The 17,979-nt window shown below is 44.8% G+C and overlaps 1 protein-coding gene across 1 annotated transcript; it reads right to left on the bottom strand.

Moving 5' to 3' along the window:
* Nucleotides 1-5,996: 5,996 nt before the first annotated feature.
* Nucleotides 5,997-7,980, bottom strand: LOC125552328 (3-ketoacyl-CoA synthase 1-like). The gene has a single exon (XM_048715832.1). The coding sequence runs from the start codon at nucleotides 7,817-7,819 to the stop codon at nucleotides 6,194-6,196; it is 1,626 nt and encodes a 541-aa protein (XP_048571789.1). The 5' UTR covers nucleotides 7,820-7,980; the 3' UTR covers nucleotides 5,997-6,193.
* Between the last annotated feature and the right edge of the window lie 9,999 nt (nucleotides 7,981-17,979).

The raw sequence follows: 17,979 nt of genomic DNA, 5'->3' as shown, positions 1-17,979 counted from the left end.
TGGGCTACTTGATGCGCTCTCAGCCGCCGTCACGTGTCGCATTCTGGGTGTTCCGTTCGGATTTTATTATTTTACTTTTTCCCATGCATTTTTGGCTTTTTAAATGGGATTTTATTACTATTCAGCTTTTCATCGGTCTTTCTTAGCTTTACGATCAAAAAAATTCGAAAAACAAATTTACGCAAAAAATTGTGTTTTTTTCGTCAGAGGCAGGGCTTCTGCGAGAGGCACAGTCGTGCCTCTCGGAAATGAAACAAAACATGTCTTTTCTTTCTTTTTTTCAAGAGAGGCACGGTTGTGCCTCTCAGAAACGAAAAAAATTTGTTTTTTTTCTTTCGCGAGAGGCGCGGCCATGTCTCTTAGAAATGGAAAAAATGTGTTTTTTTCTTTCGCGACAAGCATGGTTTTGCTTCCGCGAGAGGCACGGCCGTAACTCTCGGAAACGGAAAAAACGTGTTTTCTCTTTTTCTTTCTCCCGTGAGAGGCACGGTTTTGCTTCCGCGAGAGGCACGGCTATACCTCTCGGAAACAGAAAAAATGTGTTTTTTCTTTTTTTTTCTTCCGTCTCGGAAACTGCTTCCGAAAAGAAAAAGAAAAAAATGCATGCCCCTGGTTCTGTTTTTTCGTTCAGTTTTTTTTTGTTTTTTTTTGTCAAAACCTATCAATATGAGATTTAGTTTTGACTCGACGCTAGGAATCCAACATTGAAACCGGATCGAGATTTGGATGCACGGTTTAAGAGATAAAACGTTTTGAATAAATGAATTTATGAAAAAGAGGAAAACTCCTAGGTGGTGAGGAAACGATCTTTGGAAGAAGTAGTTATTAATTAGTGATTTCGCCTAAACCAGGTGCTGATGTGTATCGTTGTGAGTACTTATTAATTAGCGATTTCGCCTAATCCGGGCGCTGATGCGTATCGTTGCGAGCGATACGCCCACCAAGACTATATATCACGCTTATAGTGTGTATAGCTTCTGTCTCGCTCAAGCATTATCATCCCTGTCGTAAACTGGGCTGGCCTTTTCATTTTCTTCGATCGTTGGTTCTTCATTCTATGAGTTTGGGTTTCTTTTTTCCTTTCCCAGTTTTCTTTTGGGTTCTTTCTGTTTTTTGTTTTGTTTTAGTTTTCTTTTCAGTTTCCTTTGTTTCTTTACGATTTTTGTTTTTCATCGGTTTTCTTCGTATATTTCACGGTTTTCATTTTTTTTGTTTCTTTCACGATTTTCACTGAATTTTTTCCTTGTTTCTAAGTTTCTTCATTTTCTTTGTGTTTTATTTGTTTTCTTGATTTTTCTTTGTTTTTATTCCATTTCTTTAATTTTGGTTTTCTTAATTCTTTTAAAATTTTCTTCAACACATGTATACATTTTTATAAACATTTTTAAAAAATCTGTGTATGTCGGGAACATTTTTTATACATGTTTAACATTTTTCAAATAGATGATCAACATTAAATATTAGGGATGAAAACAGAGCGGAAACGGACGGAACTGAGTGCTACCATATTTGTTTTCACACTTTTTTGCAGAAGCGAAAACGAATACAGAAACCACGGAAATGAATACGAAAATAGATACTACCGGAAACGGACACGGAGCGAATACAAAGCGGATAGGGAAACAGAAATAGGCATTGATCGGAACTTAAAAACCCCTTGAATCATAGAGAAATACACACAAAAACAAACAAATTCAATGAGTTGTTAACATGACTACAAAATAATATCATTATGTTAGCAACTTAGCGTAGTATTGTGGTAGTACCAGACAATTGCATATAGGGTCAAGCTGAGTACATGTGTCGTAGTAGAAGTTGGGCCTTAGATTCATTCTACTAATTGTGTCATTGTGTTCTCTTTAGTGGTTGGGCTACAAAGCAGCTATATGTCTATAGTAAAAACAAAAATTCCATATTCACGGAAACGGAAAGTTCCATTTCCATGCATGTTTCATTGGAAAACACCGTTCCGTTTTTGTTTCCGTTTCCGCATAAAAAATTCCATTTCCACTTCCGTTTTGCAAATTTTCGTTTCCATTTTCATATTTCCTCTCCGTTTCCATTTTCCTCCAGAAAAACGGAAAGTTTCCACTCCATTTTCATCCCTATTAATAATGATATTTGATGACTACTTTTCTCATACATATTGTAAATTTTTGGCATATATCAGGAACAATTTTTAATACATATTATTTTTGAAACAAATGATTAACATGTTTTGTTACATGATCAACATTTTAAAAAAATATGTTTTATGTTAAATTTTTTAATACATGTTCTACATTACTCGTATATGTAGTAACATTTTTTGTACATTTTAAACATTTTTTAAAATAGATGATTAACAGTTTTGCAAAATTTTGTGGTTGACGACTACGTTTTTCATACACATTGTACATTTTGGGTATATACCAATAACATTTTAATAGTACTCCCTCCGTCCCAAAATAAGTGTCTCGACTCTAGTACAACTTTGTACTAAAGTTAGTATTAAGTGGAGACACTTATTTTGGGATGGAGGGAGTACTATTTAGCATTTTTGACATATATGATTTAACATTTTTTATATATGATCAACATTTTAAAAAACTTATATTTTTTGTGTTCAAATATTTATGAATTTTCTACATTTTTTCTATACATCATGAACATTTATTTTATACATTTTTAACCTTTTTAGAAAACATGATAAACTTTTTTTGTACATGTTCTCCTTTTGTATATCACTTGTACATGGCAAACATTTTTGATACACATTTAACGTTTTTATAATACTTGATTAATATTTTTTAAAGCTTGATTAACATTTTTTTAATAAATTATCAATTTTGTCATACACATTTTATATTTTTTGTCTACATCTTTCATATACATGAGAAACATATTCCTCTATACATATTTAAGAAAATTCAAATGCTTGGTTAACATTTTCTCTAGAAATTTTGGAAATATAAACAGATTTAAAAATAGAATGCAAAAATATAGTGAAAAAAAAACAAGGCAGTGGCCTCCATGCGCTTGACCAGCCCATTTAGGGAGGCGTGTGAAGCGAGCCGACGCTATGTGTCCCATGAAGCGAGACATAGTCGTCCCTCGATATGCACGTGTCTTCTGAGTGTCGCTTGCTTCTCTCGCACGAGAGGGGCCTGGTCCAGCTATATGGCGCACGTCAGTTTTTTTTGTCGTTCCCATTTCTTTTCTTTCGGTTAGTTTAATTTATAATTTGAAGAAAAAAAATTGAAGGAGCCGGTCTGCCTGAGCCCCCTCTAGCATCGTACGCGCTGGACAGCACCGAGCTCAAAGGAGCCGGGCATGGAGACGCTTGAAGGGAAGAAACCATCAACAGCCTCCATCGACCAAACGTTGCCTCCTTGTGTGTTGGATCTGGCCCGACCGGCCACTGCGACCCAGCTCCTTCGACGCCCATGGCCACCTCGCGTCGGCGGCGCGCGCAAGCCACCACTCGCCGCCATGATGCGCGGGGCCGCAATTGCCCGGGCCCAGCTACACATGTTGCCACAGTTGCCCCGTGCAGCCCACACCACACAGGCTTTGTCCGACGGCGCTCGCCGGCAGTAGGTGGAGGGAGGGTGAGGGGTGAGGGTGTGGCGGCACCCGCGTAGGTTTAGGGGTTGTTTGGTTCTCGCCTGTACTCGCCCTACCAATGCAGGGCACGCCAAAATATTGGCGCAAGAATCTGCCGCTGTCAACTCGCGAGCGTGAGGAATGAAAAACTGAAGGGATTGTCAAAAAGTTGGCACACTGTTGAAAAACTGGCTGGCATCCAAACGGAAGACCATGGTCAACGCGAATATTTTGATTAGGCAGCCATCCAAACAGTTCCTTAGCGTTCGGGTCGGTGCGTTGGAGTTGCTCGCGCCTGGGTCACCCAGGGAAACGACATCGAAAATTTTAAACGCACAGATTGGTTAGTGGGTTTTACGGGCATATTCCAAACTAATCCCCCCCCCCTCCTCCCCCGCAATTTTCAATGAGGATGGGCCCCTCACCGTAATTCTACAAAACATGCCACTCAAGCGAGTCCGTTGATCCGGTAAAAAAAAAGGCCGTGTATCTAGAGTTGCTTGAAGCGACACATGGGTCAATTTGATCATCGTTGATGACCCCCTAGATTGTACTCCCTCCGTTCCAAATTACTCGTCGTGATTTTATTCACGGCAAGTAATTTGGAAAAAGCCACGATGAGTAATTTGGAACCGAGAGAGTAACCGTGTGCTGGTACGCAGTGCCCTGTCGTGTACCGAGTCCGCAGCCGTCTGCCGCTGCCGCCCATCACCTCATCGTCACCGTCAGAATTCAACTAGTCAGGCGTCAGGAAAGTGCCCGCCCAATCAATGCGGTCCTCTGAGGTCTCCAGGGCCATCCGGTGCCGCGGCGCGGTCAGAATTGAATGGTCGGACTCGGTTGGACTCCCGGTCTGGGTTGGCCCCGGCCCCCGCCCATTTTGTGATTTTTCCAACGTTCTCGTGCGTTCATATCGAGTCCTAAAAGTAGTATGGTTGGGGGTTGAGAGTTGTTTGGTCACTTTCTCGCGGCTTTCGCCCGGCCGCTTTAAAATTTCCCGGCCTTTCTTGTCACGGTATCCCTTTGAAGATTAGCTTGTCTTGAATGTCATTTTTCCTTTGGCCGTCGTCTTGAATGCGATTAAGTAGAAGGCGGGTTTATGGCCGATTGGTGGAGCTACGCTGTCATGGGAGTACTATATTTGCTTAGCTGCTTATAGATTGGAAAAGACACCACCCAACCGAGTGTACCAGCTAGTACAATGCCTCTGTTTGGATCGTCGCATTCAAAACGGCGCGATGCGCCAATGCTTCATTTGTACGTCAATGGTGTGTCGTTGTGTGCAAGTACTACGGAAACCATTTTTTAAAAGAAAAAAACAGGGCAGCGATGTTGGGACCGTGTCTAATTTAGTTTTTTCTAATTGTTTAGACTGCTTACCATATGTGTCAATAGCTGAGATAACTTATGTTTTTTTTCTGAAAAGAATCAAATTTATTATAAAAATTGACCAAAAGTAGAAAACATCCCAGACATAATAAAATTTACATCGAGGTTCATGAACCGTCGAACAATCACTGTTGTCATCAGAATGAGCCGATAATGTGTCGTTGTCTTTGCTCCCATACCGGAGTCGGCCTGACCTTGTCGACGATAGTCGAAAATTCTCCGTGCACGTCTCGACTATCTACAACAACAAGGTTTGTCCGGCACCAATAAGGAAGGAGCGATGACATCGGCGCGTCTTTGGCTTGCTCCAGTGCATGTACTTATTGCTAGGTGGTGTACATACATGGATGTAATTTATTTTATTTGTAGTGTTCTTTGCACCATCGTGATATTTTATGAATAGTTTGCAAACTTTTGACAAAGATAATTAAACAAAATACCGTAAATCAGAGTAGGAGTAGACCGTACGCTTTCGAGTTTTCGACCGTTGCGTACAGCTATGAATGCAGAAAGTCAGAGGAGCGTTGAGTGATGGCCATGCAAAATAGACCGATGGACGCCGCAATTAATTTGCCGATGAACGACCTTCAACTGCATGGATTGGTAAGTCAATCCAACACCGAACCACCATACCAACATTAATCAAGCATGCCCCGAACTGGATGCTATTTTTCCACGGGGGCCAGAGAGAAGTCGTGCTCAAACAGACCCAAGTAATCGCTCATCATCATATGCTATACTACCTTACACGTTACACCAATGAGCATGCATGTCGAGACTCTTCCTCGGTTGGGCACACGCGGCAGGCGTGGTCAGCTCGTTCAGATGTAGGAAGAAACTGAACCGAGGGCCAGGGAAACCAAGGCCGTTAGCCGACCAGAAGAGAGCCGTGGCACAACGTTTTGGAAGGTTCAAGTGGCGAGCCCGCGAACTCAATCCATACGTTACGGACGAAACGGGGCCCGAGCGCCGGAGCAGCAATCTATCTAATCCAGGAACAGATCATATCATACAATCATGGCTGGAATGAAACCTCGTCGTATATATTTGTCGTTTATAATTCACACTTGAAGTACAAAAGCTGAAAACAATGGCACTGCTCGCCCATGGAACCTGAGGTACAGCCACCTACGGGAAACGAAATGCAGAAAAAGTATAGGAGAAAAGAATCATGTAATCTTCGTGTGGAGTCATGCGGCGGCGGCGTAGTAATGTATCGTCAGACGTAGGCCTTGGGCGGGTACTTGGCGACGCAGTCCGCCCACGGGTTGCAGGCCTTCTCCTCCGGTCCCGGGGGCGACACGGCCGGCACGTCGCGGAGCGCGCGCCACACCGCGCTGTTGCACTTGAACCCGGACCCGAAGCCGATCTGCCACACGCGGTTGCCGCGCTTCACCCGGCCCTTGGCCTCGGCGTAGGCCAGCTCGTACCACAGCGAGCTGCTGCTGGTGTTGCCGAACCGGTGCAGCGCGCACCTGCTCGGCTCCATGTCCTTGTCCTCCAGGCTCAGGCTGCGCTGCACCTCCTCCAGCACCGCCCGCCCGCCGGCGTGCACGCAGAAGTGCTCGAAGGCTCGCCGGAAGTTGGGGATGTAGGGCCGCACGCCCTTGGCGCGGAACACCCGGCGCATCATCAGCGACTTGAGGAACTTGAGCTGCTCGCTCAGGGGCAGCACCAGCGGCCCCAGCGTGGTGATGTTGGTCTTGAGCGCGTCGCCGGCCACCGTCATGAGCTCCCGCGCCAGCGACACGCCCACCTTGCCCACGTCGTCCTCGCGCTGGTACACGCACTTGAAGCACTCGTCCGTGGCGCCCTTGTGCGTCCGGACCGTGTGCAGGAGGCGGTACTTGGCGCGCCCGGCGTCCGCGCGCCGGTTCGAGAGCAGAGCCGCCGCGCCGCCCATGCGGAAGATGCAGTTGGAGAGCAGCATGGAGCGGTCGTTCCCGAAGTACCAGTTGAGGGTGATGTTCTCGGTGCTGAGGACGACCGCGTAAGCGTTGGGGTTGGCCTGGAGCATGTCCTTGGCGAGGTCGATGGCGATGAGGCCGGCGCTGCACCCCATGCCGCCCAGGTTGAACGACTTGACGTCCTCCCGCATCTTGTAATGGTGGATGATCATGGACGCCAGCGACGGCGTCGGGTTGAAGAGGCTGCAGTTGACGATGAGGATGCGCACGTCGCGGCGCGGGTCGATCCCGGTGGACTCGAACAGAGCGTCCAGGCAGCCGAACATGACCGCCTCGGCCTCCAGCCGCGCCTCGGCCATGTTGAGCCTCGGCGGGCGCGCCTGGACGCCGGGGGGCAGGTACGTCTCGTCGCCGAGCGCGGAGCGGGTGGTGATCTTGGTCTGGAACGCGAGCGTCTCGTCATTGAAGCAGCCGGTGCTCTCGGTCATGTCGAGGAAGGCCTCCTTGGTGATCTTGTTCTGGTCCTCCGGCTTGTAGCACGCGAACTCGACGAGGTAGACCGGGCGAGGCCGCTTGAAGTAGTAGACGGTGAGCAGCAGCATGGCGGTGCCGAGCCAGGCGACGCAGCTGAGCAGGTCGATGGAGAGGTAGATGACGTCGAGGCGGACGAAGGAGTAGGCGGCCGCGGCGAGCACCGGCACGCACAGCATGGGCAGGTAGGACGTGAGGCTGCCGCCGTGGCGGAGCCCGAGCCTGACGTACTTGAGGTTGACGGAGCGGGCGAAGTCCGGGAGGCGGCGCCGGATCTTGATGATGATGCTGGTGGGCAGCCGCTCGGCGCCCTCGGACGAGGCCGCCGCCTGCGCGTCCCCGGAGAAGGTCACCTCCGCCGTGAGGCGCTCCCGCTCCATGAAGGCCGCCGCCGGCGCAGACTCCATGGATCTCGAGACGTACTCGCGTGTCGATCGCCTTTGGTGTGAGTTGGACCGAGGCGCCGGAGCCGGAAGCGTGAGTTGGCCTCGGCGGGCGGCTCGGTATATATAGGGTGCGCGACCAACTAGACCGCGACGGTGGCCTCCCGGAACAAACTTGTGGCCTCTGCCGCTGCCGGGGCAGTCAAACTTATAGGCGCCCAAACCGTAAGGCGCGCACGGAAGCTTCGGCCGGCCCGTATTCCATATAGGTGTACGTACCGGCGACGGCGGCAAAACGCGCGCTTAGTACGTGCCACGACTACAGCCCGGCCTGTACCTGCACCGAGACTCTTTTTTCTTCTGATGAAAACTACCCGTAGCCAAACTTGGTATACCGGTACAACTCCAAGTGACGACGCACTTGCTACCTGTACAGGAGGAGCTGTACGTATCGACCACGTCTAATTCCAATCCAAAAGTGTTACTGTTACGACGTCTCGCGGTGCTCATGGAGTCATGGATTGACCCGGAGGAGAAGAGGCGTCCGTCAGGCGGTGGGACCCGCAGTAAGCGAAGCGGAGAAAGAAAGAGACGGGTAGTAGACAGGTAGGGAGGGTGGCCTATTAATGGCGGTGGTTACCCGGGGCGCTCAACCACTCGGAATTAAGGAGGCACGCACAAGTAGACGACGCGTACAGTACTACTACACGGGCGGCGTCGTAGCGGCAGCGGCAGCGGCAGCCTCCAGCGAGCGATCCAACGGCGCGGCCGGCCGGGGACGACGACGGCGGCGGACGCGCTGTTGCCTCTCTGCTCGTTCGATCGCGCTCATCAATTCATTCGGTTGACCTAGCTTTCTCCTTTTTAATTTAAAAACCACATCCGCGTGCGCCGCGAAGGAAAGAGGCTCGTGTTGGTTGGGCGAGCTGCGTGACAGGTTCTCCCCAGCGCTTCCGATGGCCAGCCGCTGCGCCACATGCGCTCATTCGGTCTATTCCGGTATATAAATACCGAAAACGTTCTGCATCGACATGTAGCTCGAGTGATTGCAGCTTGCGGAGGGTGGTGGTATATTTGGTGGTTGGATGGATGGATCAGTCGGACTGAGACTTGCATGAATGATCAAACTAGCTGCTCAAACTAGAGGTTTGTGTTTCCATTGTCTTTGTCCCTTCCTCGACTCATCATAGTGGTAACATTACATATATCTAGGCAAAAAAGATGTTGTGGTAAGTAATTAATAAAAAAAGGAGCTTGTGGTAACATAATATGTTACCGTAACATCACACGTACGAAAGCAAAATGAGTCTACAACCTAATAAATAAGATGTTGGATGACACTACACATATATTACTATCCATTATGAAGGTAGTAATACATGTTACTAGTCTAAATTACTCCCATTATGTTCAGCCATGCCTGGATGCTAGGTCCCGGGGTTAAGTTATGCTGGGTCGGTGGTTCTTTTTATTTATTTTTTTTATTTTGAGGGGGGGGGGGGGGTGCCATCCTTAGTTTTCATTTCATGGGGTTCATCAGCTGGAGTACAGACAAACACCCCCTCCCCCCTTGCCACCCTTGCGTGGTGACGGGAAGGAACCCCAGGAGTATAAAGAATATATTTTCTGTGATGCTGTTGTCCTTAACTTTTATTGAACATGAAATTTGGACTTGAGGGAAGGCGGGGTGTTACTTACATATGACATGTGTTTTAGAATAAATTCACTCACTCGCCAATGACAAAAGGCAATTGACAAGTCCCCAACAGCGCACAGCATACCAGCACTAGGGCTATCATAGAACGCTTATAACGTCCAATAACACCACACCGCCCGCTAACTTATATATTAGGTCGACCCATTAGCAAAAGTTGGCTGGCTTTTATTTCCTTTTATGTTTTTCCTCTTTCCTTTTGTTACTTCTTTTTATATTTACTTTAAAAGATATTAAATATTTATATAGTTTAGTTCAAAATTTATTTTTTAAAAAATCATGCTTTTAGAAAATGTTCGTGCATTTAAACATGTTCATATAGTTTGAAAACATATTCACATATTTTCTTAACATGCTTACATATTAGTAAGAAATGTGCATGCATTAAAAAGGTATTCATGCATTATCATAAAATATTCAAGTTTTTGAAAAACATTGTTCATTAAATTTTGAAAACTGTTCGTGAAATTTGAAATATTCACACTTATTTTGAAAAAAGTGTAATTAAAAAACAACATATTAACTAGAAACTATCAGTAAAATGAAAAAATAATGTAGAAGATAAAAAACTAAAAGAAAAATATCTTGAAAATAGAAAAACAAAAAGGAGAAAATACGCTAAATAAAACTGAAAGCCAGAGAAGTAACAAGAAATATGAAAATTCCAATAAAGTAGGGATGGTAGTTTTGCCCATGGCTATGTGTACCCGCGGGTACCCTACCCTAAAACAATGGGCATGGACAAGACTTGGAGAGATTTTGTACCCATAAGTAATGGGTATCCATACTCGCAAAATATATTGGTATGATGTGGGTATAAAATTTTTAGCCATGGGTAAAACCAACGGATACTCGTATGGCCCATCCTAAATCTTGTATTCCTTAATGAAAGTAACTCCTATGATATGTGGGGTCAACATCCAACCCCTATGGCCCACCCTAAATCTCATATTACTTAAATCGATCATAGCTCATAGGCTCGTAATCACCTGGCCGCCACTCCTCCTCCTACCTTTTATGCGACTCGTCGAAAATATAAAATCTTAACTCTTTGTACAGGACACATGTCCAACTCTCGATCCAGCGATTCCCCATTCCCAACACCGCCTCCCACTGTGCCGGCTACCACCAACCGTTGATCATACTCCCTGGATGCCTACCAGAGGCCATCCATCGAAGGAGCCTGCGTTAGTGTTATACTGCTCGCCCATCATCATTTGAATTCCCAACTCATTTCTCTGAAGGAAATATGCTCTAGAGGCAATAATAAAGTTGTTATTTATATTTCCTTACATCATGATAAATGTTTATTATTCATGCTAGAATTGTATTAACCGGAAACTTAGTACATGTCTGAATACATAGACAAATAGAGTGTCACTAGTTTGCCTCTACTTGACTAGCTCGTTGAATCAATGATGGTTATGTTTCCTAACCATAGACATGAGTTGTCATTTGATTAACGGGATCACATCATTAGAGAATGATGTGATTGACTTGACCCATCTGTTAGCTTATCACGATGATCGTTTAGTTTATTGCTATTGCTTTCTTCATGACTTATACATGTTCTTTGTGTGCTACCAAACGTCACAATATAACTGAGTGATTATAAAGGTGCTCTACAGGTGTCTCCGATGGTACTTGTTGAGTTGGCATAGATCGAGATTAGGATTTGTCACTCTGATTGTCTGAGAGGTATCTCTGGGCCCTCTCGGTAATGCACATCACTATAAACCTTGCAAGCACTGTGACTAATGAGTTAGTTGCGGGATGATGCATTACGGAACGAGTAAAGAGACTTACCGGTAACAAGATTGAACTAGGTATGAGATACCGACGATTGAATCTCGGGCAAGTAACATACCGATGACAAAGGGAACAACGTATGTTGTTATGCGGTTTGACTGATAAAGATTTTCGTAGAATATGTAGGAACCAATATGAGCATCTAGGTTCCGCTATTGGTTATTGACCGGAGACGAGTCTCGATCATGTCTACATAGTTCTCGACCCCGTAGGGTCCGCACGTTTAAAGTTCGGTGACGATCGGTAATATGAGTTTATGTGTTTTCATATACCGAAGGTAGTTCGGAGTCCCGGATATGATCACGGACATGACAAGGAGTCTTGAAATGGTCGAGACATAAAGATTGATATATTGGAAGCCTATATTTGGACATTGGAATAGTTCCGGGTGAAATCGGGATTTTACCGGAGTGCCGGGGGGGAGGTTACCGGAACCCCCCGGGGGTTAATGGGCCTTATTGGGCCCTAGTGGAGAGAGAGAGGGGTCGCCAGGGCAGGCCCGCGCGCGCCCTCCCCTTGAGTCCGAATAGGACAAGGAAGGGGGGGGGCCCTTGCCTTTCCCCTCTCCCACTCTTTCCTTCCCCCTCCTAGTTGGACAAGGAAAGGGGAGTCCTACTCCCACTAGGAGGAGGACTCCTCCTCCTGGCGCGCCCTGCTAGGGCCAGCCGACCTCCCCCCTTGCTCCTTTATATACAGGGGCAGGAGGGCACCCCAAGACACACAAGTTGATCAGTTGATCTTTTAGTCGTGTGCGTTGCACCCCTCCACCATAATTCACCTCGGTCATATCGTAGCGGTGCTTAGGCGAAGCCCTGCGTCGGTAGCATCATCATCACCGTCATCACGCCGTTGTGCTGACGAAACTCTCCCTCGAAGCTCTGCTGGATCGGAGTTCGTGGGACGTCACCGAGCTGAACGTGTGCTGAACTGGGAGGTACCGTACGTTCGGTACTTGGATCGGTCGGATCGTGAAGACGTACGACTATATCAACCGCGTTCTCACAACGTTTCCGCTTACGGTGTACGAGGGTACGTGGACGAAACTCTCCCCTCTCGTTGCTATGCATCACCATGATCTTGCGTGTGCGTATATTTTTTTTTGAAATTACTACGTTCCCCAACATTCTACCCGATGGGTATGGGCATGTGTGCGGATTTACGCCCATGGATATTGTAGTGGGTGGGTATGGAGATTTTATGTGAGTGCGGGTTTGGGTTGAAGGGGGTTATACTCATCAATACCCCACCCATTAGCATCCCTACAAAAAAGCACAACAAAGAAAGCCTGTAAAACTACAAGTAATCCATTGGGGGAAAAAAAGCCGCCCCGACCTACTCCTACTGGGTTGGCCCATGCAGTGCAGTTTTAGGCAACACATTATTAGACCTCCTTTGGTTCATAGAGGAATATTATAAGAATAGAAAATTTGTTGGAAGATGTCATACATCTCAAATCCTATGAACATGAATAGAAAAAGAGATATCCTTTGGTTCACATTATATGATTTTTTTTCATTGAATTTAGGTTAATATTTTTTTTCTATGAAATATGGAGGATAGAAAAAATTCCTCCATAGGTATATGATTCTATTTCCTATAAACCAAAAACAGTAAAAGAATTGTTTCTATAAATATCCTATCCTACACAATTCCTCTGAACCAAAAGGAGCCTTATTACGCAACACAAGCGACATGTATCATTTGTGTATGGGCACCGACGCGTGGGATATAAAAGAGCCATACACATGCCGCTCGTACCTGAAGTTGGACCCAGCAATCCTTCACAAACGGTTCACCCACTTATAGCCTGGCACGCCCTCGACCTCGATGCATCCCAAGCCGAGCCATCCCAAATATGAGGCTCAACCAAAGGGGCACATGCAATTTGGGAAAACAATTCGTTGCTTTCGCTTATTTATAGTACGGGATGACGTACTGCAACTGTTGTTTTCTTTTTTATTTTCTTCTCTTGTTTTCTTCCGTTTCTAATTGGGTTATCACCTTTTTTCCGTTTCCTCGGGTTTTCCCACAAGTGAACATTTTCAAAGATTATGAACTTGCTTAAAAGTTCGTGAATACTTTTAAATGTCACGAACACCCCTGGATATTTTTTTAAACTTATGAGTATTACTAAACAAATTGTGAACATTTTTATAATATGTATTTTCTTTATTATTTGTAAATATTATCTTTAGATTCCTAATCATTTTTACAAATTTATGAATACTTTTTAATCTGTGAACAATTTTGGAACACCCAACCATTTTTTAAATCATGATTTTTTATTAAAATCCATGAACCTTTGTCAATAATTCTAAAGATCTATAAAAATATAGGAACATATTTTTAAATCATGTGAAGATTTTTCTTAAATTGCATTAAACAGTTTTTAAAACCTTGTTCATTGCAATTAAAAGAATGTTCATCATGTATTGAAGATGGTCATCGCATAATTTGAAACTTTGTTTTTACCCATAATAAAATATATTTTACCAATGGAAATGATATACGGGCAAAATAAAGTACAAAATAAAAAAAAGTAATAGAAAAAAGGAAGAAGAGAAAAAAAAGGAAAACTAGATAATGAAATAAAAAAGGCTAAAAATCGACGAAAACGGTAGAGACGTAACGAAAAAGGAGAAAACGAGAGAAACAGAAAACATAGAAAAGCTAGTGAAACAATCTAAAATCGCTACATGGGCGATTATCCCACATTTTTGTTGCAATGAGCGACAAATAGTTATTTCCTCAAGAGGCCCGTTCTTAAAGGAAATTAATAGTTAGCTCCATGAACTTTCAATAAAAAGTAGAAAGGTATTTCCCCATGTGGTCAAAATTTCAATAAAGTTGCGCCAAATTTTTGTGTGTGCATAAATTGTTGTATTACTTTGGAAAACCACACGATGCACAAAAAAACAGAAAAAATGTGTGGGAACAGATCAAAATCTAAAGAATTTGAAGAAACATACCTACCCGAGACCTATTCATTGACCCTTCATGCCAAGATCTTTTCTCTACCCTTCCCTCTAGCCACCAGCAGAGCTTAGGCAAGGCCAAATGGGCCTTGGCCGACCCAACTTGGCACCTTCTTCTCACAATATAGCTAGCCTATGGGTTGTAGAATGCGAGCTTATAGTAATTCCTGAAGGAAATATGCCCTACAAACAATAATAAAGTTGTTATTTATATTTCCTTATATCATGATAAATGTTTATTATTCATGCTAGAATTGTATTAACCGGAAACTTGTTACATGTGTGGATACATAGGCAAAACAGAGTGTTCCTAGTATGCCTCTACTAGACTAGCTCGTTAATCAAAGATGGTTAAGTTTCCTAACCATAGACATGTGTTGTCATTCGATGAACAGGATCACATCATTAGGAGAATGATGTGATGGACAAGACCCATCCGTTAGCTTAGCATAATGATCGTTAAGTTTATTGCTATTGCTTTCTTCATGACTTATACATTCCTTTGACTATGAGATTATGCAACTCCCGGATACCGGAGGAATACCTTATGTGCTATCAAACGTCACAACGTAACTGGGTGATTATAAAGATACTCTACAGGTATCTCCAAAGGTGTTTGTTGGGTTGGCATAGATCGAGATTAAGATCTGTCACTCCGAGTATTAGAGAAGTATCTCTGGGCCCTCTCGGTAATGCACATCGTGATAAGCCTTGCAAGCAATGTGACTAATGAGTTAGTTGCGGGATGATGCATTACGGAACGAGTAAAGAGACTTGCCGGTAACGAGATTGACCTAGGTATGAAGATACCGACGATCGAATCTCGGGCAAGTAACATACCTATGACAAAGGGAATGACGTATGTTGTCATTACGGTTTGACCGATAAAGATCTTCGTAGAATATGTGGGAACCAATATGAGCATCCATGTTCTGCTATTGATTATTGACCGGAGAGGTGTCTCGGTCATGTCTACATAGTTCTCGAACCCGTAGGGTCCACACGCTTAATGTTCGATGATGATTTGTATTATGAGTTATCTGATTTGGTGACCGAATGTTGCTTGGAGATCCGGATGAGATCACGGACAAGATGAGGAGTCTCGAAATGGTCGAGAGGTAAAGATTGATATATTGGATGATAGTATTCGGACACCGGAAGTGTTTCGGAATGTATCGGGTACGTATCGAAGTACCGGGGGGGGGGGGTGTTACCGGAACCCCTCGGGGGAAGATATGAGCCATATGGGCCATAAGAGGGAGGCAGGCCAGTCCACAAGGGCTGGCGCACGCCCCTCCCCCAAGGGAGGAGTCTGAACTGGACTAGGGGAGGGGGCGACACCCCCCTTTCCTTCTCCTTCTCCCTCTCCTCCCCCCCCCCGATAAAAGGAGGGGGGCGAATTGGACTAGGAGCCCAAGCGAGACTCCTCCCACTTGGGGCGCCCTTGGGCCGGCCTCCTCCCCTCTCCCTCCTTTATATACGAGGACAGGGGGGCGCCTCTAACACACATCAATTGTTCCAAGCCGTGTGCGGCGCCCCCTCCATTGTTTGCTCCTCCGATCATATTGTCGTAGTGCTTAGGCGAAGTCCTGCTGATACGTCCATTTTGCATCATGCTTTTATATCAATATGTATTGCATTATGGACTGTTATTTCACTTGATGTCACAATACTTATGGCTATTCTCTCTTATTTTACAAGGTTTACATAAAGAGGGAGAATGCCGCCAGCTGGAATTCTGGTCTGGATAAGGAGCAAATATTAGAGTCCTATTCTACGCAACTCCAAAAGTCCTGAAACTCCATGGAATGACTTAGAAGAAATAAAGAAAAATCCACGCCAAAGATGAAGGCCAGGGGGCCCACACCCTGCTCACGAGGGTGGGGGCGCCCCCCCTAGGGCGCACCCCCTACCTCGTGGGCCCCCTGGTGGCTCTCCGATGCCCATCTTCTCCTATATAAGGTCTTTCAATGAGAAAAAATAGGAAGGAACTTTTCGGGACGAGACTCCGCCGCCACGAGGCGGAACCTTGGCGGATCCAATCTAGAGCTCCGACAGAGCTGTTCTGCCGGGGATACTTCCCTCCCGGAGGGGGAAATCATCACCATCGTCATCACCAACGCTCCTCTCATCGGGAGAGGGCAATCTCCATCAACGTCTTCACCAGCACCATCTCATCTCCAAACCCTAGTTCATCTCTTGTATCCAATTCTTGTCTCAAAGTCCGGGATTGGTTGCTAGTAGGTTGCTAGTAGTGTTGATTACTCCTTATAGTTGATGCTAGTTGGTTTAATTGGTGGAAGATTATATGTTCAGATCCTATATGCATATTATTACCCCTCTGATTATGAACATGAATATTCTTTGTGAGTAATTACGTTCGTTCCTGAGGACAAGGGAGAAGTCTTGCTATGAGTAGTCATGTGAATTTGGTATTCGTTTGATATTTTGATAAGATGTATGTTGTCTAGCCTCTAGTGGTGTTATGTGAACGTCGACTACATAACACTTAACCATTATTTGGGCCTAGAGGAAGGCATTGGGAAGTAATAAGTAGATGATGGGTTGCTAGAGTGACAGAAGCTTAAACCCTAGTTTATGCGTTGCTTCGTAAGGGGCTGATTTGGATCCATATGTTTCATGCTATGGTTAGGTTTACCTTAATACTTTTGTTGTAGTTGTGGATGCTTGCAATAGAGTTTAATCATAAGTGGGATGATTGTTCAAGTAAGAACAGCACCCAAGCACCGGTCCACCCACATATCAAATTATCAAAGTATCGAACGCGAATCATATGAACGTGATGAAAACTAGCTTGACGATATTCCCATGTGTCCTTGGGAGCGCTTTTCCTATTATAAGAGTTTGTTCCGGCTTATCCTTTTCTACAAAAGGATCGGGCCACCTTGCTGCACTTTATTTACTTTTGTTACTTGTTGCTCGTTACAATTTATCCTATCACAAAACTATCTGTTACCACTTATTTCAGTACTTGCAGAGAATACCTTGCTGAAAACCGCTTATCATTTCCTTCTGTGCTCCTCGTTGGGTTCGACACTCTTACTTATCAAAAGGACTACGATAGATCCCCTATACTTGTGGGACATCAAGACTCTTTTCTGGAGCCGTTTCCGGGGAGTGTAGCGCCTTTGGTAGGTGGAATTTGGTAAGGAAAAATTTATATAGTGTGCTGAAATTTACTGTAACTTGTTACTATGGAAAGTAATTCTCTGAGGGGCTTGTTCGGGGTATCTTCACCCCGTCCAGTAGAGCAAACGGTTGCTCCTCAACCTACTGAACCTATTGAAAATGAAACTCCTGTTGAATTTCCTTCGGTTATGATGGAAAAACTGCTAGCTAACCCTTTTACAGGAGATGGAACAAAGCATCCTGATGAGCACTTAATATATGTGGATGAAGTTTGTGGATAATTTAAGCTTGCAGGTATACCCGATGATGTTGCTAAGAAGAAGGTCTTCCCTTTATCTTTGAAGGGAGACATTGATATGGTATAGGCTATGTGATGATATGAGATCATGGGACTATAAAAGATTGAAGTGCTGTAATTTCATCAAAAGTATTACCCTACGCATCTTGTTCATCGTGACGCAATTATACATATAATTTCTGGCCTCACGAAGGAGAAAGCATCGCTCAAGCTTGGGGGAGGCTTAAATCAATGTTAT

Source organism: Triticum urartu, chromosome 4, assembly GCF_003073215.2.
Source record: "Triticum urartu cultivar G1812 chromosome 4, Tu2.1, whole genome shotgun sequence".
Lineage (NCBI taxonomy): Eukaryota > Viridiplantae > Streptophyta > Magnoliopsida > Poales > Poaceae > Triticum > Triticum urartu.
The sequence above is the reverse complement of the archived record's forward strand: the minus strand, read 5'-3'. Positions and strand labels throughout refer to the sequence as shown.

Excerpts from the sequence above, each read along its gene's own strand:
- LOC125552328 (XM_048715832.1), bottom strand. The coding sequence starts at position 7,819 with ATGGAGTCTGCGCCGGCGGCGGCCTTCATGGAGCGGGAGCGCCTCACG.